The sequence below is a fragment of the Bos indicus genome, chromosome 5 (genome assembly GCF_029378745.1).
Source record: "Bos indicus isolate NIAB-ARS_2022 breed Sahiwal x Tharparkar chromosome 5, NIAB-ARS_B.indTharparkar_mat_pri_1.0, whole genome shotgun sequence".
Classification (NCBI taxonomy): Eukaryota; Metazoa; Chordata; class Mammalia; order Artiodactyla; family Bovidae; genus Bos; species Bos indicus.
Genome location: NC_091764.1, coordinates 26422173 through 26447087, shown reverse-complemented (window position 1 = coordinate 26447087; position 24915 = coordinate 26422173). Strand labels below are relative to the sequence as shown.

The following is a 24915-nucleotide window of genomic DNA, read 5'->3' as shown; positions in this document are numbered from 1 at the left end:
AAGCAATAAAGGAAGAGAGGGATTCTATTAATTAAATCATTGTTATAATTAACTTTCATTAAAGGAGGATCAATAAAGAGGAGTAGAGATGGAGAGAGGAGAGATCCATTATCTCTAATTTCCTTGGAAGGGATTCAGGGAACGAGATGGGGTTGCTAGGAGACAGCAACGTGAGAGAAGGAAGGATGTAAGATGTCACCCAGGTGGGGCTGGAAGGGGGTGGGCAAGGAAGGTTTCAGGTGGATGCAGAGAGGGAATGGTGGGGGTGGCCCATCCATGGGCCCTGAAGGGAATGGAGGGTGGCTGATAAGACAGCAACTGGAGTGGAGAACAGTGGGCTGTAGACACGGCTAATGCCGGGTACTGCCGAGAGCCTTGGTGAGCACGTGGGTCCTTAATTCATGCTTTGTGATGCTGCGTGTGTGTCTGTCTAGCCTGTGAAGCTAGTTAGGGTGGATGAATGTGTTTTTGTGTTTGTAGAGTCTGCATGTATCTGAAGATTGGAACAGAGGGAGAGAGGGAGGCAGGGTTGGGAGAAATTCAAATAATTCTAGAGATAGGTTTAGGACATTTTTTACCAAGCTGATACTCAAAGGGGTGTACTCTTAACGGGAGTAATGTCTGTCCTTTGGCTCAGGTACAGTGAAGGCTGGAGAGTAAAGGTCTCAGCGGTGGAAACTTCACCCTACTTTCGAGACACACACCTCGGCCCATATCCCAGGTCCCACATTGCTCCACCTGGGAACAACCCTCCCCTCCCCCTCAGTTTGCCCCCTCCTGCACTGCAGTGTTCCCCAACCAGACCCCCATCTGAGACAAAGGTTCCTCTCTCCTCACTTCCCACCGGTGGCCAGCGTATCAGGAGGCATCATGGAAAAATACTGCTAGTCTCCTCCCTAAGGCATGGGGCTGGCTGGGGGGGCCCTTCCTCCCTTCCTCTTCCCTCCACCAAGGTCTAAGAGCCAGAGGTCTTGAGCATTTTTGCTCTAGTCACACCTCATGATAAGAACACATTTTATTAGAATAGTTATACATATCATATAAATATATTTGTTCAACTACTGGCAGGGGGAGAGCAATGTGGGGGGAGCTCTTATTGCTGAAGGGGGATGTGGTGAGCGAGGGAGGGCTGGCAAGTGGGGACACCTGGGACCATTTGTTCCCCCATCCCTCAGAGAAGGCACAAGTACATTATTTCTTTCCATGTGAGGACCCTGGGGGATGGTGGTGGAGAGGGACAGGAGATAAAGTACAGAAAACCTCAAAAATACAAAAGAAACCTCCAAACTTATATCTAATGGTATGGAAAAGGCTGGGTTGGGGTATGGAAGGCAGCGGGGGAACAGGAGGAGGAACCAGAGAAGCTCAGAACCGGAAGAGACCTAAAGAGGTCATGATGTCAATGCAGGCCCCAGAGAAAACTCAGGTAAACAAACACAGACCCCGAACAAAAGGGGGGGCGGCGTGCCCCAGGAATTGGCTTTGGGGCATCAGAGAGTGTGAGTGTGTGTGGTGGTGGTGGTGCAGTGGTTGGTGTGACTAACAGAAGCAACCGGAGCCAGGAGGGGGTGATTCCATTCCCCCTAGAGAAGGCCTCCTCCATCTTGGTTCCTCCAAAACCGCTTTCAGGGAGTAAATTCAGCCACTGCTTCCAGGAAGGAACCCCTGCCTGGACAGAAGAGCCAGCTGGGAGAGGATGATGTTGGGGAGCCTGGGGTGTTTTCAGGCAACAGAATATCATGGAGTGGAGGGTGTTGGAAAAGAGGCATGAAATCTAAGTGTATGTCTATGCATGAGTGTGTGTATGTGTGTAAGTGTGTGTCTGTGTGTGGACTGGGAGTGGGGGGTGGGGTCACTCAAAGGTGAAAGGGTCCTGGGTGCTGAAAAAGAAGTGTCCATCCATGTGGTCCTCCATGGCATCCTTGTCACTCTCGGCTGGGAAGCGCTCCTTACAAATAGGACACTCCTTCCACGGCGGGGTGGCAGGGCCCCCAGTGCTGGCCTCTGTCAAGGGACCCACAGCAAAGCCACTAGAGAAAGACAGAGGGGAAAGAGAGGGTCAGCATGCTCTGCTGCCTTCTCGGCTTTTGGATCTCAGGGAGGGGGACCCACACACGGGGGCTCCCAGATGACCCTGTTCCTAACGTCCTCTCCAAGCCTCTCACAGTCCCCTCTCCCCACAGCACTGGAAGCCTTAGCTTCCAGGCTCCCCCGTGCCCTCTTTTCTTTAGTCCCTGCTGGTTGCTCCAGTACACAGCCCTTCCCCCAACCCCCTGCTCTCCTCCCTCCATCTCCGTCTGCTGCCTAATGAGGCTGAAAATGAGTCTGACATCGTCCTTCATCTTCCTGCTCCAGCCTGGAAGGATGACAGCATCACCTCCTCCTTGCCCCGAGCCCATCTCATATCCAGGAGAAGCTGGGGGCTGGACGATAAAACCTCTCTTGCCTCCCTGCCTTCCCCTCTTGACCTGCAGGGGGAAAAGGGAAGGCGGGTGGCGGGGGGGTGCAGGCGGGGCACAATCTGATACCTGAATCCGCCACCCAAAGGATTGCCCAGGGGAGTCAGAGAGGAGCGACAGCATCTGCGGGGTGATCAGAGGGATGCTGGACCCCAGTCTTCTCTCTGTTCCTGTCCCTGGGGGCCTTGGTCACCTCCCTTCAACCCCTGACAGAGCCTAGGCACTTACCTGGTGGCTGGGGAAGGCGTAGGGGCAGGAGAGGGGGGATGCAGGGCAATTTGGGCTCTGCAGAGGACGGTGCTAGAACAACACAGAAGCCAGTTAAAGGCAGGGCCCGAGTGCGCATGTGCATTGATAGGATTGGGGAGGGCTGCCTGAAGGCACCAGTGATCTGGGGTGCTGGGTCATTCTCTGCGTCAACACAGCTACATCTCCTTTTCTTAGCTGGGGCCAAGAAGAGGGAGGTGGTGGAAGCGCATGAGGACTGTTCACCTGGGTGCCCTTTCCACGGGCATCCTCCCTGCTGTCTGCCCCCTTGAGCACTCACCTGGCCATGTCATAGAAGGCACTGCCCAGTTCTGGAAGTAGCAGGTTGGCCTCCTCACCCCCACTCTGCACAGCTGCCATCAGGACCGACTTCTCATCTTCAGCCTCCTGGGCACCAAAGGGATAGGGCTGAGTCTTGGGGTAATGTCCCAAGACGGGGGGAGCAGAGTGCTGGGGCAGGTAAGGGACGAGCAGACTAGGCCGAGGTTGTTAAGAGGGCTGCAGTAAGAGTGGGGCATGAGAAGCATTTTTTTTTTTAATGTTTATTTTTGTTAATTTATTTGGCTGTACTGGGCCTTAATCACGGCATGTAGGACGCAGTTCCCCAACCAGAGATGGAACCTGGGCACTGGGAGTGAGCAGTCTTAGCCACTGGACTGCCAGGGAAGTCCCAGGAGAAGCATTTGGATGGGGGTTGGTGCACAGGAAGAAAATGGGCATGGGAAGAGGGGGTGGCAGCAGTGAGCTATTGGGTCACACTGGGTTTTGGGGTGGTGTCTACTGGGTGGCCTTAAAGACAGCCTGGGCCTTCCTTGCTCTCCTCCAAGAGAAAGAGAGCCCTGTATAGCTAAAGCTCCCTGCTCTGCAGGCTGGGCCACTTGGGATTGGGCCTACCCCTTGTCCCTGCCCCTGTTCAGTCTCTCCTCTCTGCTCACCGAGTCTGAGCTACTGTCCTCAGCTGGCCCTGAGAGTTGGGGAGCAATGGGAGCTGGCTGGCTGATGACCACGAGGGGAGAAGCCTCTCGCGGCCCCGTGGCAGGGGAGGAGCCCGGGTCCCCACTCTCACACAGGCTGTAGGGTGGAAGCCTCATGTCTTCTGGAGACTCGTCCTCCGAGTCTGTCAGAGCTGCTGGGCAGCCTGTAGGCAAGGGAGCAGGCAGAGAAGAAAGAGGGTTGGATCAGCTCTGGCTTCTCTGGAGGAAAAATATAGTTAGCAAATCAGGGACCAGGGTCTGGGAAGGAAGAAGGCAAAACACGGAGGGCAGAGACTGCTCCCAGAGGGTCACATGGGGAGGGAGAGTTGGGTGGGGGTGTCACAAGACTGTGGGTGTACAGACTCAGCCCCACGGCGGCCTCCTCGTCCTCTGTGGCAGGGTCCTCACTCCACTTCTCATCAGCCACCTTCTCTAGGCGGGCCTCCAGCTTTCTCATGTACTCCAGCAGTTCCTGGAAGTGGGGAGAAGTGTGAGAGGCTGAGAAGGTATGAACCAGGCAGCCCCACAAAGCCTTCCCCTCGTCCAGGGTGATCTCTGAGCTCCTGAGAATTTGATGCCTTCATCAAAAGGTGGGAGGGTTTAAGGCAGATTTCCACCCTGCCATGCCCACCCTGCTTCCCCCAGCAACCCTCCCCTATCCTGCCAGGTAGGCCTCTAAGAGGAGCCATGGTCCCATTTTTAGCCTCTGGGCCCTTCTTACTGATGCCCGTCTCTAAGTCGAGAGACGACAAGAAGACACCAAGCTTCCAGCCCTCGGTCCTCCTCTCAGGCATCCAGGGGCGCTTCTGGGCTCTCACCTGCTTCTCCTCCTGTAGTTGCTCCTTTTCCTTCTGGAGCACACGCAGCGCTGAGCGCAGCTCTGTCAGCTCCCGCTTGCTCTCTGACAGCTGCACCTGGGGGGAAAGGGCCAGATGGAATCTGGAGCCTAGAACGTGCCTCCTAGAACCTGGATGCCACAACGTGGAACCACGACTCCTCATGCTTTCACTCCTCGCTTGCCCCGACACACGGGAGGCCTGACTCTCCTCCTCCGACAGCCCCGTCTCAACCGCAGGAGACTCACCCGAGTCCTTGCCTCCACCTCCCAAGTGGGGACTGGGAGGACTGCCTCTGGGCTGGGGTGCAGAGGCCGTGGTCAGAGAAGGGCCACCCTAGAATTCTCCTGAGTCATCCCCACTGGGCCCAGAATGTGTGCCGAGAGCAGAAAGGCACATGGCAGGCTTCCAACCAATGAGGGATGGGAGGCCTGCAAGTGGAATGCCGCCCACCAGGGAAGTGAGTGCTCAGCACTTCTGAGCCCACAGCCAAGGCAGAGGGAAGGGGCACTGATGCCTAGGGAGGCCCCGCCTGGGGCTCTGGGGAGGCTGGGTGCCTCACCAGGCTAGAGTCCTTTTCCCGGGCCAGTTCAGTCTTGAAAACTTGGCTCTGAGTCTTCTCCTCCTGCACTGCCTTTTCCAATCGAAGTATCTCTGCACTCAGCTTCAGGATCTTGTCCTTCTCTGCCTGGAGATGCCGAAGAAGCAAACGGGACGTTAAGGGTAAGGGATGCCACTGGCAACAGCGCCATTCCTCACTGTGTCTCTTCTTTATTGGACTGAATGTTTTGGAGCCATTTAGAGACATCTTCCCTTCTTGCCTTCCTCATTCCTTGAAAGAAGGAAGGGCTCTGAGAGCAAGGTGCCTTGCTGAGTAGGAATGGGTATCGTGCAGGGCTGGGGCGTAGGGTGGAACATGTATCTGAATCAAGATGTTAACAAAGGCAGGTGCTATGAAGATCAGGAACTGGACACTCCTTGCAGGGAGGGGCCACACCGGGACAGTGAATATCCCTCCCTCATGGGCCCTCCTCACCCCTAAGTCCATGAAGGTTCTCACCCTTGTTTCTGTCCCCCCAGGGGATTTGACCACACTGAGGTGGGGGCAGTAGTGACCAGGAACCTGCAGATCCCCCATCCCACTACCTCCACACTCTGCAGCAGCCCTGCCCGCTCCTTGCTCCACTGGCTTTTTTCCTCCTTCAAGTGCAGACTGAGCTCAGCCAGCCTGCCGTTGACTCCGGCCACCTCCAGACGGCTGCGGTGCAGCTCGGCTATGGTGCGGTCCCGGGCTCCCGCTGCGCTGGCCAACTCCTCCCCAAGAAGGGCAGCTTTCTGCTGGCTTGAGGCTGCAAGCTCCTGGGCCCCTCGAAGCTGCTCCTTCAGGGGCTCCAGCTCAGCCTCGGGAGAGAGGAGGAGATGGAATCAGGGCTCCCAGCAGTCATCTCTTGAGCCAGGAAGACAACTAGGTTCCTTCCTGTCCCCCATTGCATCAGGACCTCAGGCCTGGGTTCTTTAGTCTTGAGCCATGCCTTTCCCCCTATTTGTTTACAACCAGCCCTGGAACGTTTGCTGCTTCCTGTTGCCCAGGGCTTTCACTCACCACCCGCTGCTGGACCTGGCCGAGGGTGTCCTTCATCTGGGCCACCTTATCCTTCAGTCGCTGGGCCTGAGCACTCTGCTCCTCCTGCCGGTCCTTGGCCTCCTGCAGCTCCAAATTCAAGCGGCGGTTCTCCTGCTGTGCCATCTGGAGCTCAGCCTGGTGGAGGTGGAGAGGAGGTAAGGAAAGGGAATACATATTTGGGGTGACTGGGCAGATGGACCTCTGTGATGAGAAAAGCCAAGGTTCCACTCCTCAGATTTAACACAAACTCAAACTGTCAGCCCTGGCCAGCCCTTCCTGGGTTCTCAGCACAAAGCAACTCAATCCTGAACGTCCCATCTCCAGTGGCACAGCCTGGGGTCTTATGTGAATCTAGGCATCCCATGCCTCATGTCTGCTCCCCTACGCTTCCTTTTAGACCAAAACTCAACTTGGATGTGGTGTGGGCTCTCACACTCGCCATATTCCACCTCCCATTCCACCCCGTCCTTGCCACTTGTTTCTGTCCATGGTACTAACTCCGTCCCAAGTCGTTCAGGCTGGACACCTTGGTGCCATGTGCAGTTCTGTTCTCTCCCTAGCAGCCCACAGGATGGATGCTTCTCCATCCTTGGGTTCTGATGAAGCCATTTGGAAGCTTCAATATTTGATTTCAGTTTCTTCCAAATTATGAAAAATGATGTTGGAAGACAATGTATAGACTCACATGTTAGCACACTGGAGAGCCCCAGGCACTGACATGTGCTTCCAGGTTAATCCATTTTTGTGAAAACCTCAGAATAAAATTTCAACTGTATTTTCTATTGACGTGAAGAGTGAACTGAGATTGCAAGGCAGAAGCTTAAAAATGATCATTTGTACTGGTCTGTATGTGAGACTCAAGGTATACTCAATACTGTATAACCACACACGATACAGAAACAGGTTAGCTGCTGAGGCCAACAAAACCGTCATCCATAACCTCCAATTTCAAAGTTTGGTATCCATCAAAATTATCTAATTGCTTTCATCATTTTATAAGGAAATGTTATACATCTGAATTTGTAGAAGTAAGTTTATAGTAAAACATGGGATGGACAACTGAGAGAGCAAACCAACTTGGAGCCTTACCTCGCTTTGCTCCTTGTCTGCCTGCACTTCCTTCAGCTGCCCAAGGAGCTTCTCTTGTTCCCGAGTCAAGGCCTTCACCGTGTCTCTAACCCTGTGAGTGGTGGACACAATGTCAGGTGACTTATCGGTTTCCAGAGAAGGAACAAAAAGACTCAGACTTTGTCATCAGCCCTTCTGCTGGGGCTCGTCTAGCCCAGAACACCACCTCTCTGGGACACCCAAATTCTAGGTCTAAGCCCCAGGTATCTGAGATTGCTGGCTTTGGAGCGCAGTCTGGGGGTAGATAGTTGTTCCTTCCTCTCTGTGTGTCTCTTTGAGGGAAGCTCTGCTGATGGCTTCCCAGTTGTCTGCACTCAATCAAGAGACTGGAACCCAGATTTTTGTAGACATCTGGGGCCAGTCATCGTTAATGACAAACTTTTGATTTAGGTCAGAAGTCAGCAGATGTGTTCGGTAAAGGGCCTGAGAGTAAGTATTTTAGTTCTGCAGGTTGTGTGGACTCTGTGGCAACCTCTAAACTCTGCCACGGGAGTGTGGAAACAGCCATAGACAGGATGTAAATGAATGAGCCTGGCTGTCTCAATGAAGTTTTTATGAAAACTGGAATTTGAATTTCATTTGATTTTCACATGTCACATAATATAACTACTCTTTTGTTATTCAAGCATTAAAAATTGTCAAAACCATTCTTACCTTGAGGGCTATACAAAACCACGTGGTAGGCTGGATTTGGCATGTGGGCCACAGTTTGCTGACCCCTGGTCTAGACAGTCCCTGATCTTTTCCAGGTGCTTGGTTTGATCCCAACGTTTCTATTCCATGATTTAGAACCTAGACATTTAGTATCTCCCTAGGGCAAGACTAACACATCCTAGACTGAAGAGGCCTTAGGGACCAACTCACTTTTTACTCTGGGTCTTGGATAGCATGCTGCTTTTCTCCAAAGAGTTTTTAAAAAGATATTAAATCTACCAGCACTGAATGAAAGAAACTTAATTATGTCATTTGATGAAAGAAGTGTTTCTCCTGGTGAAAATCTGAAGGAGAGGCAAGGGAGGTGGCCAATATTTGTGCTATATGGTACAGAGAATAGTTGTCTAGCAGAAGATAGAAATTTATTCTATGTGGCTCCAGAGGTCTACACCAGGACCAATCAGGAAAGCTACAGCAGAGTAAATATGACACAAGAGATAAAAAAAATGATGGCTTTCTGATAAAGAGGCCACCTTCTGAGGCAGTGATCTTCCCTCACATACCCTCTTAAATACATTACATTTCTCCCAATGCTAAGGTTCTATGATTTGTACCTGTTTTCAGGGCAAAGATCCCATAACATTTCTTGATCACCAGTTCTAACATTTCCTAATAATGAGAACAGAGTCTAATCTTATGCTTTGCTGAAGTAAAATCTGAAATCCACCCTCTCTTATCTTGCCTGGACCATTCTATCCATTCCGTTCTTCCAAATCCTGCACTCCTAGCTCCTGCTTCACCTTCGCTGCACAATAAATACTAATGATTATTTCTAAAGGTAAGGAATACAGAATAGGTTGTATTCCTATTCTGAAAGATGGAAGAGAGCTTGGCAGACAGAGATATCTTTAGGAACTGGAATACCCTGAGTGAAGTTGAGAAGGGAAGGAGAAACCATCAGGCAGGTCTTGCCTGCCTGACACAGGAGGCTGAGGTTTGAGGGTCACAGGAAACGAAGGGAAGTAATGGGGCGGAAAGGGTGCCTCACCTGTCCAGCTCCACCTCCTTCATCAGCACTTTCTCACTGATGGTCTGGATGTCCTCTTCCAGCTCCAGGATGCGGGCCACATGGTCTCCCTGTTGTCGGCTCAGGATGTCCCTCTCTTCTGTGAGCTCCCCGTGGGACCGGGAAAGCCCCTGGAATTAAGGTTCCCCAAGAAGAGAGAAGCTGAGACTCACCTCGCAATGAGTGGACTAAAGGCTTAGGAGTAGAATTCCTAAGTTTGACTACCTACCCATCTACCCTTGTAAATGTAAAATCTTTTACAAGTCACCTTCCTTGAAGAAGAAACTGTAAGAACACATCCCCTTCCAGTGAAGATGGCCACCTCCACCCTATCTCAGCACTCCTATGACTCAGAGAACTGAGTCTCACTACCAATTTGGGACAAGTCTCCCATCACAGCCAGTTTACTACTACTTGTGAGCCCTTCAGCCTGTATCTTTGATGCCAGAACCATTAAGAGCCCACTAACATCTCCCTTTCACTGTCTTCATTTTACTGGGTTTAGATTTTGGACCCCAGGTAGGCAGCCAGGACCTTCCCCCCACCGGCCCAGCTCCCACCTTATACTGCTCTGCCAGCTCCGCATGCTCCTGCCTGGCCGCTGCCAGAGCCTTCTCAAGCTCCTGCACTTGGCTCTTCAGCTCTGTCACCTGCCCCTCCAGCTGTAGCTTCAGCTGCATCAGGTCATTCCTCTCTTGCTGGCTCTCATCCAGCTGGTTCTACGGGGGACAGGATGAGAAGTTGGGTTCTGCCTGCAAAGCACCCATTCCAAGGTCCTGTCCCCACCACTCTGCAGATGCGTGTCAGGGTGGGGAAGTTACATCAGTACAGGCTATAAAGGGGAGAGTCAGGGAGGCCTGGTGTGCTACCAAATCCTGCCCACCTCCCATCACACATGGGCTCCCCGAACTCTTACTGCCCACCCCTCTTCTCTTTTGTCCCCGAGGTCTTGCCCCTTCTTTGCCCAGCAATGGCAGGAACTCCTCACCTGGCAGAAGTCTTTCTCAATCCACACAGACAAAAGGGATGGCTCCCCTAATTTTACCCTATTTGTTCTGGAGTCAGACAGATGTGGGTTTAAATCTCCAGTATGATTTTTGTTTTTACTAGCTAGGTGACCTTAACAAAGTACTTAATTTCTCTGAGTCTCTTTCCTCATCTGTCATGTGATTCCCTAGCCTGGATTGTTGGAAGGTTTAAATAAGAAAAATGAATGTAAAAACAGAAAGTGGGTAGGAGTTCACCCACCGCTGACTTACGTAAGATATGAGTATCTTCTTCCCATCCTTCTGGTAATTCCATAAGCTTAGAGGGTTCCAGAGGGCAGGAGTTTGCGTAAATCTCAAACTACTCATTCCCACCTTCTGAGCCTTCCCCAGGCCTGTCCTCTTGTCTGGGGCATGGACGTCCTCCCCATCAGGCCCTCTCTTTCCCCTTCCTTCAAAGTCTTCCTTGCTAACATCTGCCTCCTGTCCCTAATTCTTCTCTATTTGGTCCAATAGAAAAATAATACAAGCTACATATATAACTTAAAATTTTCTAGTAGACGCTTAAGGAAAATAATAAGAAACAGATGGAATTCATTCATCTAATCCAGTCGATCAAAAATGTTATCATTTCAACATGGAATTGATATAAACCATTATTGAGATCTTTTACATTCTTTTTTTAATACTAGGTCTTCAAAACCCAGTGTCTATTTTATCCATACAGAACATCTCAGTTTAGACCAGTCACATTTCAAGTGCTGAAGAGCCACACGTGGGTAGCTGCTCCACAGGTCTGGGGCCCTACCGATCTGCTCTCCCTCCTCACTCATCCTGGAAATGGGTCTCATCCTTCCCTCCCTTGGAACGTTCCTTCCCCAAGGAGCCTCCCTCCACCCTCTGCAGCTTCCTCCAGAGTCCAGGGAAGGATGAAGCCCCAGAAGGAGGAGGTTCAAAAAGTTCTTAGGAAATACTGAGTGATGCTGGCCTGTGGGTGGTCTGCTTTCCTACCCTACGTGGTTGTGAGTATCGGACTGAGACTTTCCTGTAGGCAAGGCTTTGGGTAACTCCCAATGAGGTCACAGCTGAGGCTACAGCGAGGGCAGGGAAGTGGGAGGGGCCCCCTGCAACGGTATCCTCCCACACCCTTGCCCGGGAGCAGCTCTGCTGCTCTCTTCTCACCTGCAGCACAGTTGCCTTGGGGACAACCAGCAGGATGTCAGAGCCACCATCAGTCTCCTCCAGGGTCACCAGTTCATCCATGGGCCGTGGCTCTCGGAACTGGAAAGGGGGGCTCTGCCCACACACCCGGCCCTGGCGGTTCACATAGCGAAACTGGTAGAGCTGGGCTCCAGGTTTGGGCAGGTAGCTGGCTGTGGGGAAAAGTACAGACCCAGGACCCCAGTATGATGCCAGGCCCTCAGGTGCTCAGCAGACCCTCTTCCCCTTGGTGTATCTTATTAGCCACTGTCTTTGGCTCCAGCCCCTTGCTCCCTGTTCTATAGACTGTTTTCTCTCCTCTCATCTCCCACAGGCTATTTCTGATCCCTGGGATACTCTTTCCCTCCTTTCTGCCTCGCCCTCTCTTTCCTCTCTTGCCCAAACCTACCCTCTTTAATAACAACAACAATAACAACAATGCTGTTGTTGTTGTTTAATTGCTAAGTCATGTCCGACTCTTTTGCGACCCCATGGACCATAGCCCGCCAGGCTCCTCTGTCCATGGGACATCCCAAGCAACAGTAGTGGAGTGGCCTGCCGTTTCCTCCTCCGGGGGATCTTCCCGACCCAGGGATTGAACCCAGATCTCCTCCACTGGCAGGTGATTCTTTATCACTGAGCCACTAGGGAAACCCAGTAACAACACTAGTTATCATTTTTTTGAGTACCCATTATGTGCCAGGCACTGTATTAACAGCTTTATCTGTATCATTTTAAATCTTCATATTGTTCCTATAAGCCAGGCATCCCCTTTTACTGTTACGATAACAGACACAGATAGGGTAAGTAATTTGCCCAAGGTCAAACAGCTTGTAAGTATTAGAGCTGAGATTTGACACTTTTAGAATCTAATGAGCATCTTCTTAATACGAAGCCACTTTCCCCCTCTTCCCTACCTCCTAATTCCACAGGAGGAGTCCCCTCCTTTTTTCTTAGGAGGCAGCGTTATTGGCCCTTTACTGTTCCTTTCATGTCTGAACCCCTGATGCTGTGAAAAGCCCATGATTCTATTAATATATCTGGTGAGCCCATTACCCTCTTCCAAACTCTATCCCTTTGACCCCTCCCTCCCGATTTTTCCTCTTCCTTGTACCTTGGAACTGGACGCTGGCGTGGATGGGAGAACCATCAGTAACACTTTCAGGCACCAAAGACCACACAAATGTGTGGTAATCCCGGACACAGGCAGCCTCCACCTGTCAGAGCCCACAGTGGGAGAGGGGTATGGCGATGCACCTCCCAGCTCTGGATAGTGCAAAGGGCTGAGGGACTGAATGGGGGCGGGCAGGATGGTGTGGCTGTGGCAAGGATGCTGAGAGACAGGGAAAGTGGAGGGATGCTAGTGTGTCAGGAGAGAGCAAGGTTAAGATAGGGAGAAGGTGGGCTTTGCTTACACAGATGGCCTTAGCCATTTCTGACATCCTTCTCCCTTCTTCCCTATCATTATGAGGTTGCGAATCCAGAAACCAAGTCATTCCCCTTATTCCAAACCACCCAGGACCCATAAACCTGAGCCCAAAGGGGATCTAGGGATACCTTGAAGATGCCAATCCAGTCACTGGCACTGGGCACGGTGCCTGGCGGGAGTGTGTAGTGACATTCCACCTTGGTGTTGGGAATGTAGGTCCGGGCTACATTCAGAAAGTTGACTCCACCCCGGGATGGTGCCCGGCTTAGTGATGACTCTTCCATTCTGGTCTCGAGCTATCTGCCCTCCTGTGAAACAAAGATTTAATATCCTAAAAAGTCTCTCCCCTCTACCTCTCTGTCCCACAACTCTGTCCCTACCCACCCACAGCCCTTGCCCCTAGAGATGAAGGTGTATCTGGTTTCCAACCCTTGTGAGTTACAGGACTCTTTAAAGGTATCAATCTTTGTTTCTAGGGCATTGGCCTGGCCTTTGTGGTCGGTACACATCTTGTCTCACACTGCACCCTCTGAGTCATAAGCTTTTCCTAGAATTAAGATCTAATTTCTGCTCCCTTTTCACAGCCTCACTGACCAAGCCTCAGTACCCCAGAATCTGCTTCCTGAAGTCAGTCCCTTCTTTCCCATTTCTTAATAGCCTTGGATATTCCAAATTCTTCAGCCTCCATCTCCTCACCCCATCCCTCACATCTTCTGGCTCTTGAATTCAACTTCCAACTGAGGTGTGGGCCCTCCCTCATCCTGAGCAGGTCTCCTTGCTCAGTCCAGCTGTACCCAGAAATGACTTATGACACCTGAAAACAGCAGCCATCTCTGAAAGTAACAAGCCAGTCTTTGGAGCTGGAATGTGGCTGACCAATCCTGAAGCCTGTGAACTCTCACCCTCTCTTCCCATCTCTTGCCTGTCTTATGCCATGAATAATAATAATAATAATAAAGCCTGTACTCTTATCCAAGAGACAAAGGGAAAGGATGGAAATACAGGTTCTCTCCCTCAATTATTACTCCAGAAAGTCAAGAATTCTGGAGGTGGCTGCTTCAAGGGTGAGGTGGAACACTCAGTAGGAATGTGGTGCTGTGGGGAGATGGAATGTGGGGGCCCCACCCCCAGTAGGGACAGCCTGGAAGTATGGGCCCTTGGAACGGGGAAATGTACACATAATGTTGAGAGGAAGAGAAACAGTTCAAAAAGAACCTCACATTCTTTTCTTCAGGTCTTGAGCAGGGCTCAAAACCTACGGGTTTGACTGTTAACCCATCTCTAGTTTTCCCCTTCCCCCTCATTTTCTCTGTTCCCCTTAGCCTCAATTCTGAATGTCTGAACCCTTCCATCTGCTTGGACTGGTAGTTGGAGGCATGCTATAGGATGGGATTAAGAAGAAAGGTGTTCTAAGTTGGGTGAGGAGAGTTCACTGGAAAATGTGAGGGTAGAGTGAGGAAAGGTAACAATAATCAAGAGAACTCTGCAACGGAGGACTGTGAGATGGCCCTCATCAACTCTCATCTCCAGCCCACTGAACTGAGTCCTGTGTCAACCACAGCCACTAGTCATGTGCACACCCTCAAACATCACAAACCCACACCAGGCTTAAGTCAGGTGGGCAGGGACTTTAAAAGACAGAAACTCAGTAGAGAAGGGAAGGTGGGCCAGCTCTGTAAAATGGAGCTACTTCTCCCTCCAAAATGGAGACTTAATTGACAACAAGAGGTGTCTCTTTATTTTCATCTCTGAAAAATCCCTAGTGAAAACTAGTCTATGTTTTTTCCCCTTCAATACAATTCTGGCTTTCTAAAAGGGGCTGAATTGTTCTCAAAGACATTGTCCTGGGCACCCAAGACAATATTCCCCACAAAATTCATAACAGCTGGAAATATCCCCCAGGTTTGAAAGAGAGTTATGGGCACCTAAGGTGTGTATGTGTAGCCAGATTCAGGTGTTTGCGGGGGTAGGGGTGGGGGGTTCCCATCCCCCCACCACGCTGTAGGGCTCTAGAGTTCTTTGACATTCTACATCTTGGAAGGCTTCCTCCCCACGGATCCAGCGTAGTGAAGGCCTTTGGACTGGTTGAGGGGAGCAGCGTAGAGGGTAAGGGGAAACGGAAGGTTTGTGGGGCCAAGTCTTGCTGGGCCGAGAACGAGCGGACTTCAGCCTCCCTCGAGTTCCCTTAAGCGTATCACGCTTTATAGAGAAGGACTGAGAGGGAGGCAAGAGCCGTAAGAGGGCACCCCCGTGATCAGGCCCCCCATGAGACCAAGAACTCCCGAAACAGTGGGGATGGCTTCTCCAGTACGGAAAGTGTTAACGCTCAAACGCTCCTGCTCCCCCTTCTACGGTTCCCTTCGATGATCCTTTCACAGATTGGAAAGTGGGGTGACCCCCCATAAGATCGCCCCCAAATTAGGCCAAGTTTTCTTACCCCACAGACGGATCAGCTGTTCCCTCACCTTTCACCAACAACAAAAACAGCACTCGGACTCCGAGAGGGAGGGAGACGAGTGGGCGCGAGGGCTTCTGGGGTTTGTGGTTCTCCTGCACTTTTTTTCCTGTTGAACCAGCGCAGAACTGGGACTACATATCCCAAGAGGCTGTGCGTAAGGAGGGCGGAGTAGAGGGCGGCCTTGGTGGCTGCCTCACCGCTGCATCCTGGGAGGCGTAGTTCTCACTTCCACTGCAGCCAACGAGGGTGTGGCCACCAAAGGACTTCACGGCCCAAGATGCCTTGGGAGGGGGCAAGCTATATTAGCGGCGACTGCTGGTTGGTAATGTGCGTGTTTAGGGGGTGGGGAGGAGTTACGGCTCTGACGCCCCTTGTACAATTCTTGAGAGCCGGCCGAAGCGTTCTGGTACACCCTCTTGTTTACTTTTTTTTCCTCTTTCGTTTACTTTTAACACAACAAGTGAGATAGGAAGTTTTGTTATCCACTCTCTACAGATGTAGAAGCCAAAGCCCAGAATGGTTACGGAACCGGTCTAAAGTATCAAAGCTATGAGATGTTAGGATTGCACGACTCCGAGTGTCCTTGCCATTACATCACGGCGACCCTACCGTTTAGGGGATAGGAAACTAATATCTATGGCAGTAGTTTCTCTGCTTCAACATCAGGGACAGCCCCGCAAAAACTATGTGCTGGGCACCACTGACGACTTTTTTTTTTCTTCCAACTTTAAGGTCTCAGTGCCAGAGGTCTGCCAATACAATCCTGGCCTGGCATCCCTGGAATGGCCTCTAGGTCCAGGAGGATCCATTGTCTAACGTGGTGGTTGGGGGAGTAGGGGGTAAGATGAAGTTCAAGTTGGAAAGGAAACCTGGCATAGTTCAGGACGGGCCACACACACCAGAAAAAGCCACTTAGGGGACTACTTTGTCCAAGCCTCTTAACTGGCTTAAATTTAGGATAAGAGACATATTGTTGCTCCTGTTTTTGTTTAGGAGAGGTGAAAGATTCACATTCCTTCCACACCCCGAGTTTTATTGAAGACTTGGGTATCCTGCTTCCCCTGTGCACTCTGGACCCTCCAAGTAGTCTGAGACATTCAGAATGATCTCTCTGTGTCTGTCTCTGTAAAAAGGAATTACAGTCTAAGAATTGATTTGCACTTTCTGGGTGCCTGCTTTAATTCTCTCCTGCATTAAGTTATGGAGCCTCTGCCTTTTCCAAGTTTGGGGGTAGTATTTTGCTTTTATGACTGAAAAGGATATCTGGTGCTTGCCCTTGGGTGCCTTTCATCTGAAGATGTCCAAGCACTTAACAATAAGTCATTGGGCTTCACAAACATTAAAGTGACATGTCTGTGTCATTAGTCAGGATTTATGAGTTAGGGAACAAGCTGCTGGTTGCTGAGATGGCTCAAGGTCCTGGGGTGGACGCAGAATGAGGCCTGTCCAGGGACTCAAGTCTCAGTAGTTCTTGGTTTTTGTCTTCCACCCAGAATAAAGGCTTATAGGAAAACTCAGTTTTAGCTGGAGCTAGAAATAATAACTTCATTTATTTGGTGTTTACAATGTGTTTAAATGATGACCACAGCCATGAAACTGAAAGACGTTTGCTCCTTGGAAGGAAAGCTATGACAAACCTAGACGGTGTATTAAAAAGCGGAGATATCACTTTGCTGACAAAGGTCTGTATAGTCAAAGCTATGGTTTTTCCAGTAGTCATGTATGGATGTGAGAGTTGGACCATAAAGAAGGCTGAGTGCCAAAGAATTGATGCTTTTGAACTGTAGTGCTAGAGAAGACTCCTGAGAGTCCCTTGAACTGCAAGGAGGTCAAACTAGTCAATCCTAAAGGAAGTCAACCCTGAATATTCATTGGAATGAGTGACATTAAAGCTGATGCTTCAATACTTTGACCACCTGATGCAAAGAGCTGACTCTGGAAAAGTCCCTGATGCTGGGAAAAATTGAAGGCAAAAGGAGAAGGGAGCAGCAGAGGATGAGATGATTAGATAGTCAGATAGCATCACTGACTCAATGGACATGAATTTGAGCAAACTCTGAGAGATAGTGAAGGGCAGAGGAGTCTGGGGTGCTGCAGTCCATGGGGTTTCAAAGAGTTGGACTTGACTTAGCGACTGAACAACAGCAACAACAAAACCATGCTAAGGATTTTTCCAATTAATACAACAGTCTTATATATCAGATCAGATCAGATCAGTCACTCAGTTGTGTCCGACTCTTTGCGACCCCATGAATCGAAGCACACCAGGCCTCCCTGTCCATCACCAACTCCCAGAGTTCACGCAGACTCATGTCCATTGAGTCGGTGATGCCATCCAGCCATCTCATCCTCTGTCATCCCCTTCTCCTCCTGCCCCCAATCCCTCCCAGCATCAGAGTCTTTCCCAATGAGTCAACTCTTCGCATGAGGTGGCCAAAATACTGGAGTTTCAGCTTTAGCATCATTCCTTCCAAAGAAATCCCAGGGCTGATCTTCAGAATAGACTGGTTGGATCTCCTTGCAGTCCAAGGGACTCTCAAGAGTCTTCTCCAACACCACAGTTCAAAAGCATCAATTCTTCAGTGCTCAGCCTTCTTCACAGTCCAACTCTCACATCCATACATGACCACAGGAAAAACCATAGCCTTGACTAGACGAACCTTGGTTGGCAAAGTAATGTCTCTGCTTTTCAATATGCTATCTAAGTTGGTCATAACTTTCCTTCCAAGGAGTAAACATCTTTTAATTTCATGGCTGAAGTCACCATCTGCAGTGATTTTGGAGCCCCAAAAAATAAAGTCTGACACTGTTTCCACTGTTTCCCCATCTATTTCCCATGAAGTGATGGGACCAGATGCCATGATCTTCGTTTTCTGAATGTTGAGCTTTAAGCCAACTTTTTCACTCTCCACTTTCACCTTCATCAAGAGGCTTTTTAGTTCCTCTTCACTTTCTGCCATAAGGGTGGTGTCATCTGCATATCTGAGGTTATTGATATTTTCTCCCGGAAATCTTGATTCCAGCTTGTGTTTCTTCCAGTCCAGCGTTTCTCATGATGTACTTTGCATATAAGTTAAATAAACAGGGTGACAATATACAGCCTTGACATACTCCTTTTCCTATTTGGAACCAGTCTGTTGTTCCATGTCCAGTTCTAACTGTTGCTTCCTGACCTACATACAGATTTCTCAAGAGGCAGGTCAGGTGGTCTGGTATTCCCATCTCTTTCAGAATTTTCCACAGTTCATTGTGATCCACACAGTCAAAGGCTTTGGCATAGTCAATAAAACAGAAATAGATGTTTTTCTGAAACTCTCTTGCTTTTTCCATGATCAGCGGATGTTGGCAATTTGATCTCTGGTTCCTCTGCCTCTTCTAAAACCAGCTTGAACATCAGGAAATTCATGGTTCACATATTGCTGAAGCCTGGCTTGGAGAATTTTGAGCATTACTTTCCTAGTGTGTGAGATGAGTGCAATTGTGCGGTAGTTTGAGCATTCTTTGGCATTGCCTTTCTTTGGGATTGGAATGAAAACTGACCTTTTCCAGTCCTGTGGCCACTGCTGAGTTTTCCAAATTTGCTGGCATATTAAGTGCAGCACTTTCACAGCATCATCTTTCAGGATTTGGAATAGCTCAACTGGAATTCCATCAAGTCCACTAGCTTTGTTCGTAGTGATGCTTTCTAAGGCCCACTTGACTTCACATTCCAAGATGTCTGGCTCTAGGTGAGTGATCACACCATCGTGATTATCTGGGTCGTGAAGATCTTTTTTGTACAGTTCTTCTGTGTATTCTTGCCATCTCTTCTTAATATCTTCTGCTTTTGTTAGGTCCATACCACTTCTGTCCTTTATCGAGCCCATCTTTGCATGAAATGTTCCTTTGGTATCTCTGATTTTCTTGAAGAGATCTCTAGTCTTTCCCATTCTGTTGTTTTCCTCTATTTCTTTGCATTGATTGCTGAAGAAGGCTTTCTTATCTCTTCTTGCTATTCTTTGGAACTCTGCATTCAGATGTTTATATCTTTCCTTTCCTCCTTTGCTTTTCGCTTCTCTTCTTTTCACAGCTATTTGTAAGGCCTCCCCAGACAGCCATTTTGCTTTTTTGCATTTCTTTTCCATGGAGATGGTCTTGATCCCTGTCTCCTGTACAATGTCACGAACCTCATTCCATAGCTCATCAGGCACTCTATCTATCAGATCTAGTCCCTTAAATCTGTTTCTCACTTCCACTGTATAATCATAAGGGATTTGATTTAGGTCATACCTGAATGGTCTAGTGGTTTCCCCTACTTTCTTCAATTTAAGTCTGAATTTGGCAATAAGGAGTTCATGGTCCGAGCCACAGTCAGCTCCTGGTCTTGTTTTTGCTGTCTGTATAGAGCTTCTCCATCTTTGGCTGCAAAGAATATAATCAATCTGATTTCGGTGTTGACCATCTGGTGATGTCCATGTATAGAGTCTTCTCTTGTGTTGTTGGAAGAGGGAGTTTGTTATGACCAGTGCATTTTCTTGGCAAAACTCTATTAGTCTTTGCCCTGCTTCATTCCGTATTCCAAGGCCAAATTTGCCTGTTACGTCAGGTGTGTCTTGACTTCCTACTTTTGCATTCCAGTCCCCTGTAATGAAAAGGACATCTTTTTTGGCCTTATATATAGACCTTATTATTATCCCTGTTTTCCATTTTCCATATGATAAAAACTGAGGCACAGACAATTTAAGGGACTTATCTGGGGTCATCCAACTAGTAAGTGGTAGGACTAGGATTCAAGCAAAACTAGTCGATACACCTTATTACCACCCCAGCAACTCCTGGAGTACTAACTCCCTTGGTTCTAATGAACAGTGCTGTTATTCAGTGGACAAGTGTTACTGAACATTTGTGTACACGGTGTACGGTGATGTGAAACATTAATTCAGCAAACAGCTGTGTCAGGCAGTGTGCTAGGTATTCAGTACATTTTGTTGAATAGAATGGGATCTGAAAAGGATAAGCTTATGCCAGGCTGAAGCAAAGATGCGGCAGTGGGAATGTATAACTTTTTCTGGAGCCTAGGAAGTCACATGGGCTTCCCTGGTAGGTGGTAAAGAATCTGCCTGCAATGCAGGAGATCTGGGTTTGATCCCTGGGTTGGGAAGATTCTCTGGAGGAGGACATGGCAACCCACTTCAGTACTGTTGCCTGGCTAATCCCCATCCCGAAAAGTCGGACACGACTGAGCAACTAAGCACAGCACAGCAAGGAAGTCACATAAGAACTGCACATCAATTTCACCTTTTCTCCTCCAAACTCAGATTATTGGTAATGACTGCTTGAAATGTTGTGTTGAGGGTTCTGAGGAAACAGAGCTAGGATTAATTAGTAATGTCTGTCAGGTACTCTAGGTGGAAGATGGCCATATTAGATTGACTTTATTATTTGAGATTATTTACTTTCTCCTTCTCTGCCCATTGCCATGTGGCTTGCAGTATCTCCTGTGGAAGGAGTACATGCCTCATTTTATTGACTTTGCTTTTTTAGTGTTTACATTTTTTACTTGGCTGTGCCAGGTCTTAGCTGTGGCATGTGAACTCTTAGCTGCAGCATGGGGGAACTGGTTTCTCAAGTAGGGACCCAACTGGGCCCCCTGCTTTGGGAGCATGGAGCCACTGGATCAACAGGGAAGTCCCCTCATTTCACTGACTTCGGACTTGATCATTTTTCATGTTTTGGCCAATGGAATGTGAACAGATGTGACTCATGCCATGTTTGAGCGTGTGAATTTATACTTTCTTGTTCTTCTCTGCCGCTGGAATGGGCATATCCCATATGAGGGCTGTTCCTTTTGCCTGAGTCCCTGATGAGAAGAGCTGGCTTACATGTACATAAGTTAGAGATAAATCTCTGTTGCTGTCAGTCGCTGAGATTTTGAGATTGGTTTTTATAGCAGCAAAGCTGATTAATGCACATGTCTAGGTAATGGTATCAAGTATGATAGGTAAGTTTAAGCCAGGGTGTGGAGAACCCTGAATGCCAGGTAAAGCAGAGCCTCCTATGTATTTATCAGAATCTCTTTCCTTCTTTTTCCTGGACATAAAGATGGACCGCAGTTTTTGGTTTCTCTCTGATGTGTTGCACTTTCACACCTGGCTTGTGAAACCTCCCAAGGGAAACCCTTCATGTTCTTTCCTTTTTAGTTTCACGCATAGGACCTTATGCACAGTGATCCGAAGGTTAAATGTTAAAGATGGCGGGGCTACAGGTTGGAAGGAACTTAGATCCCTGAATCAGTACTCAGCAAAGAACTGTCTGCTAATCAGGAATTAGCAGATTGATTGATTATATTATTTGCAGCCAAAGATGGAGAAGCTCTATACAAGTCAGCAAAACAAGACTGGGAGCTGACTGTGGCTCAGATCATGAACTCCTTATTGCCAAATTCAGACTTAAATTGAAGAAAGTAGGGAAAACACTAGACCATTCAAGTATGACCTAAATCAAAACCCTTATGATTATACGTGGGGTGAGAAATAGATTCAAGGGATTAGATCTGATAGACAGAGTGCCGGAAGAACTATGGATGGAGGTTCGTGACACTGTACAGGAGGCAGGGATCAAAACCATCCCCAAGAAAAAGAAATGCAAAAAGGCAAAATGGTTGTCTGAGGAGGCCTTACAAATAGCTGTGAAAAAAAGAGAAGTGAAAGGTAAGGGAGAAGAGGAAAGATACACCCATTTGAATGCAGAGTTCCAAAGAATAGCAAGGAGAGATAAGAAAGCCTTCTTCAGTGATCAATGCAAAGAAATAGAGGAAAACAATAGAATGGGAAAGACTAGAGATCTCGTCAAGAAAATTAGAGATACCAAGGGAACATTTCATGCAAAGATGGGCTCAATAAAGGACAGAAGTGGTATGGACCTAACAGAAGCAGAAGATATTAGGAAGAGTGGCAAGAATACACAGAAGAACTATACAAAAAAGACCTTCACGACCCAGATAATCACAATGGTGTGATCACTCACCTAGAGCCAGACATCCTGGAGTGCGAGGTCAAGTGGAAGTCAAGTTAGGAAGCATCATTACAAACAAAGGTAGTGGAGGTGATGGAATTCCTGTTGAGCTATTTCAAATCCTAAAAGATAATGCTGTGAAAGTGCTGCACTCAGTATGCCAGCAAATTTGGAAAACTCAGCAGTGGCCACAGGCCTGGAAAGGTCAGTTTTCATTCCAATCCCAAAGAAAGGCAATGCCAAAGAATGCTCAAACTATTGCACAGTTGCACTCATTTCACACGCTAGTAAAGTAATGCCCAAAATTCTCCAAGCCAGGCTTCAACAATACCTGAACTGTGAACTTCCAGATGTTCAAGCTGGATTTAGAAAAGGCAGAGGGACCAGAGATCAAATTGCCAACATCCGTTGGATCATTAAAAAAAAAGAGAGTTCCAGAAAAACATCTATTTCTGTTTTATTGACTATGCCAAAGCCTTTGACTGTGTGGATCACAATAAACTGTGGAAAATTCTGAAAGAGATGGGAATACCAGACCATCTGACCTGCCTCTTGAGAAATCTGTATGCAGGTCAGGAAGCAACAGTTAGAACTGAACATGGAACAACAGACTGGTTCCAAATTGGGAAAGGAGTGCTTAAGGCTATATATTGTCACTCTGCTTATTTAACTTATATGCAGAGTACATCATGAGAAACGCTGGGCTGGATGAAGCAGAAGTTGGAATCAAGATCGCTGCGAGAAATATCAGTAACCTCAGATATGTAGATGACACCACCCTTATGGCATAAAGCGAAGAAGAACTAAAGAGCCTCTTGTGAAAGTGAAAGAGGAGAGTGAAAATATTGGCTTAAAACTTAACATTCAGAAAACTAAGATCATGGCATCTGGTCCCATCAGTTCATGGCAAATAGATGGAAACAGTGACAGACTATTTTCGGGGGCTCCAAAATCACTGCAGATGGTGACTGCTGCCATGAAATTAAAAGATGCTTGCTCCTTGGAAGAAAAGTTATGACCAACCTAGACAGTGTATTAAAAAGCAGAGACATTACTTAGCCCACAAAGGTTCGTCTAGTCAAGGCTATGGTTTTTCCAGTAGTCATGTATGGATGTGAGAGTTGGACTATAAAGAACGCTGAGCACCAAAGAATTGATGTCTTTGAACAGTGGTGCTGGAGAAGACTCTTGAGAATCCCTTGGACTGCATGGAGATCCAACCAGTCCTTCTTAAAGGAAATCAGTCCTGAATATTCATTGGAGGGACTGATGCTGAAGCTGAAACTCCCATACTTTGGCCACCTAATGGGAAGAACTGACTCATTTGAAAAGACCCTGACACTGGGAAAGATTGAAGGTGGGAGGAGAAGGGGAAGACAGAGGATGAGATGGTTAGATGGTATCACCGACTCAATGGATGTGAGTTTGAGTAAACTCCAGGAGCTGGTGATGGACAGGGAGGCCTGGGTTGCTGCAGTCCATGGGGTCTGAGTGACTGAACTGAACTGAATCAGGAACATGTGTTTTGGATTTCACTTGACGAAAAAAATCAATTTCTATTTTGTAAAAGCACTAACATTTGGGGACTTATGTTTGATAGTAGCTAGTCTTTTCCATCAGATTAAGAGATTTGGACTTGATTCCCATTAGGAGTAAGAAGTTAGTCACTGAGAATTTTTTTTAACAAAGGGAATAATATTGTGAAGACCAATGGCAATTTAGACTTTGCTGGTGGTACAGTAGATGAGAATCTGCCTGCCAATGCAAGGGATATGGATTCGATCCCTGATCTGGAAAGGTTCCTCGTGCCTTGGAGCAACTGAGCCCATGTGCCACAACTGCTGAGACTGTACTAAAGAGCCCTTGAGCTGCAACTACTGAAGCCTGTGTGCCTAGAGCCTGTGCTCCACAAAGAAGAGTAGCCTCTGCTCACTGCAAATAGAGAAAGCCTGTGCACAGCAGCGAAGACCAAGTGCAACCTAAAAAAAAAAAAAAAAGAAAAGACCAGTGGAAATTACAGTTGTAGGGATTGAAGAATCCTTCTGAGTGAGGTTGTGAGATCTTGGGACTGTTGGTATTTTCAGAATACAGGCTGACTCCTGATTGGGCTGGGGGAAGATTGCCATGATCTTGGGGAGGCTTTCTAGAGGCTGTGGAAGGAGCTGCTACAAAATGAATCCTATATTCCTGAAGTTTAAAATCTCTTTTCTCTTTGGTAAAAGTCCTAACTCTGGCATTGCTTCATCTAGCCCAGTGCCTGATACATTATAAATGTTGAATGGAAGTTAGTCTTGTACTCTTGGAATGCTTTGAGGAGCTACCACTAGTTGAGTGCCTACTGTGTAAGAAAGTCCTTTCACCCACTGAATCATCACAAAAACCCTGCAAGATGCTGTCCAATTTTACAGATCAAGAATCTGAAACTCTGAGAGTAACTTGCCCAAGATCTCAAAAAACAATCTTATTCTGAAACCCATACTTTTTCCATTATAACAAGATGCTTTCTCAGAAAATCATAATGGCTAATATTTACTGAGTGCCTGCCAGTGCCAGGCGCTCTGCTGGGTGCTTTACAAACATACAGAAGCAGCTGGTGCATCAGACATTGTAGGCTGTTACTAGTGTATCCAAACTGTGGACTCTGTGGGAAGTAGGTGTCTTAGTCTGCTTAGTTTGCTGCTTAGTCTGCTCAGGCTGCCATAATAAAATATCATAGAATGAGTAGCACAAACAACAAGAATTTATTTCTCATGTTTCTGGAAGCTGGAAAGTGCAAGATCACGGTTCTAGCTGATTTGGTTCCTGGTGAGGACTCTTTTCAGAGAAGGCAATGGCACCGCA

The 24915-nt window shown here is 48.1% G+C and overlaps 1 protein-coding gene across 4 annotated transcripts; it reads right to left on the bottom strand.

Moving 5' to 3' along the window:
• Positions 1–997: 997 nt before the first annotated feature.
• CALCOCO1 (calcium binding and coiled-coil domain 1) lies at positions 998–15201 on the bottom strand. Of its 4 annotated transcripts, XM_019960412.2 has the most exons (17): positions 15061–15201; positions 12752–12931; positions 12309–12411; positions 11177–11367; positions 9569–9727; positions 8991–9139; positions 7250–7340; positions 6140–6295; positions 5683–5937; positions 5099–5224; positions 4519–4614; positions 4064–4172; positions 3662–3864; positions 3007–3113; positions 2688–2759; positions 2529–2582; positions 998–2030 (listed from the first exon to the last, which is right to left on the bottom strand). In XM_019960412.2, exons 2-17 carry the CDS (start codon positions 12905–12907, stop codon positions 1853–1855), a joined length of 2205 nt encoding a protein of 734 aa, XP_019815971.1. In that variant the 5' UTR covers positions 12908–12931; positions 15061–15201; the 3' UTR covers positions 998–1852. The 4 variants fall into 4 exon arrangements, with proteins under 4 accessions (XP_019815971.1, XP_019815972.1, XP_070645098.1 ...); XM_019960413.2 differs by lacking the exon at positions 2688–2759; XM_070788997.1 differs by lacking the exon at positions 5683–5937.
• Between the last annotated feature and the right edge of the window lie 9714 nt (positions 15202–24915).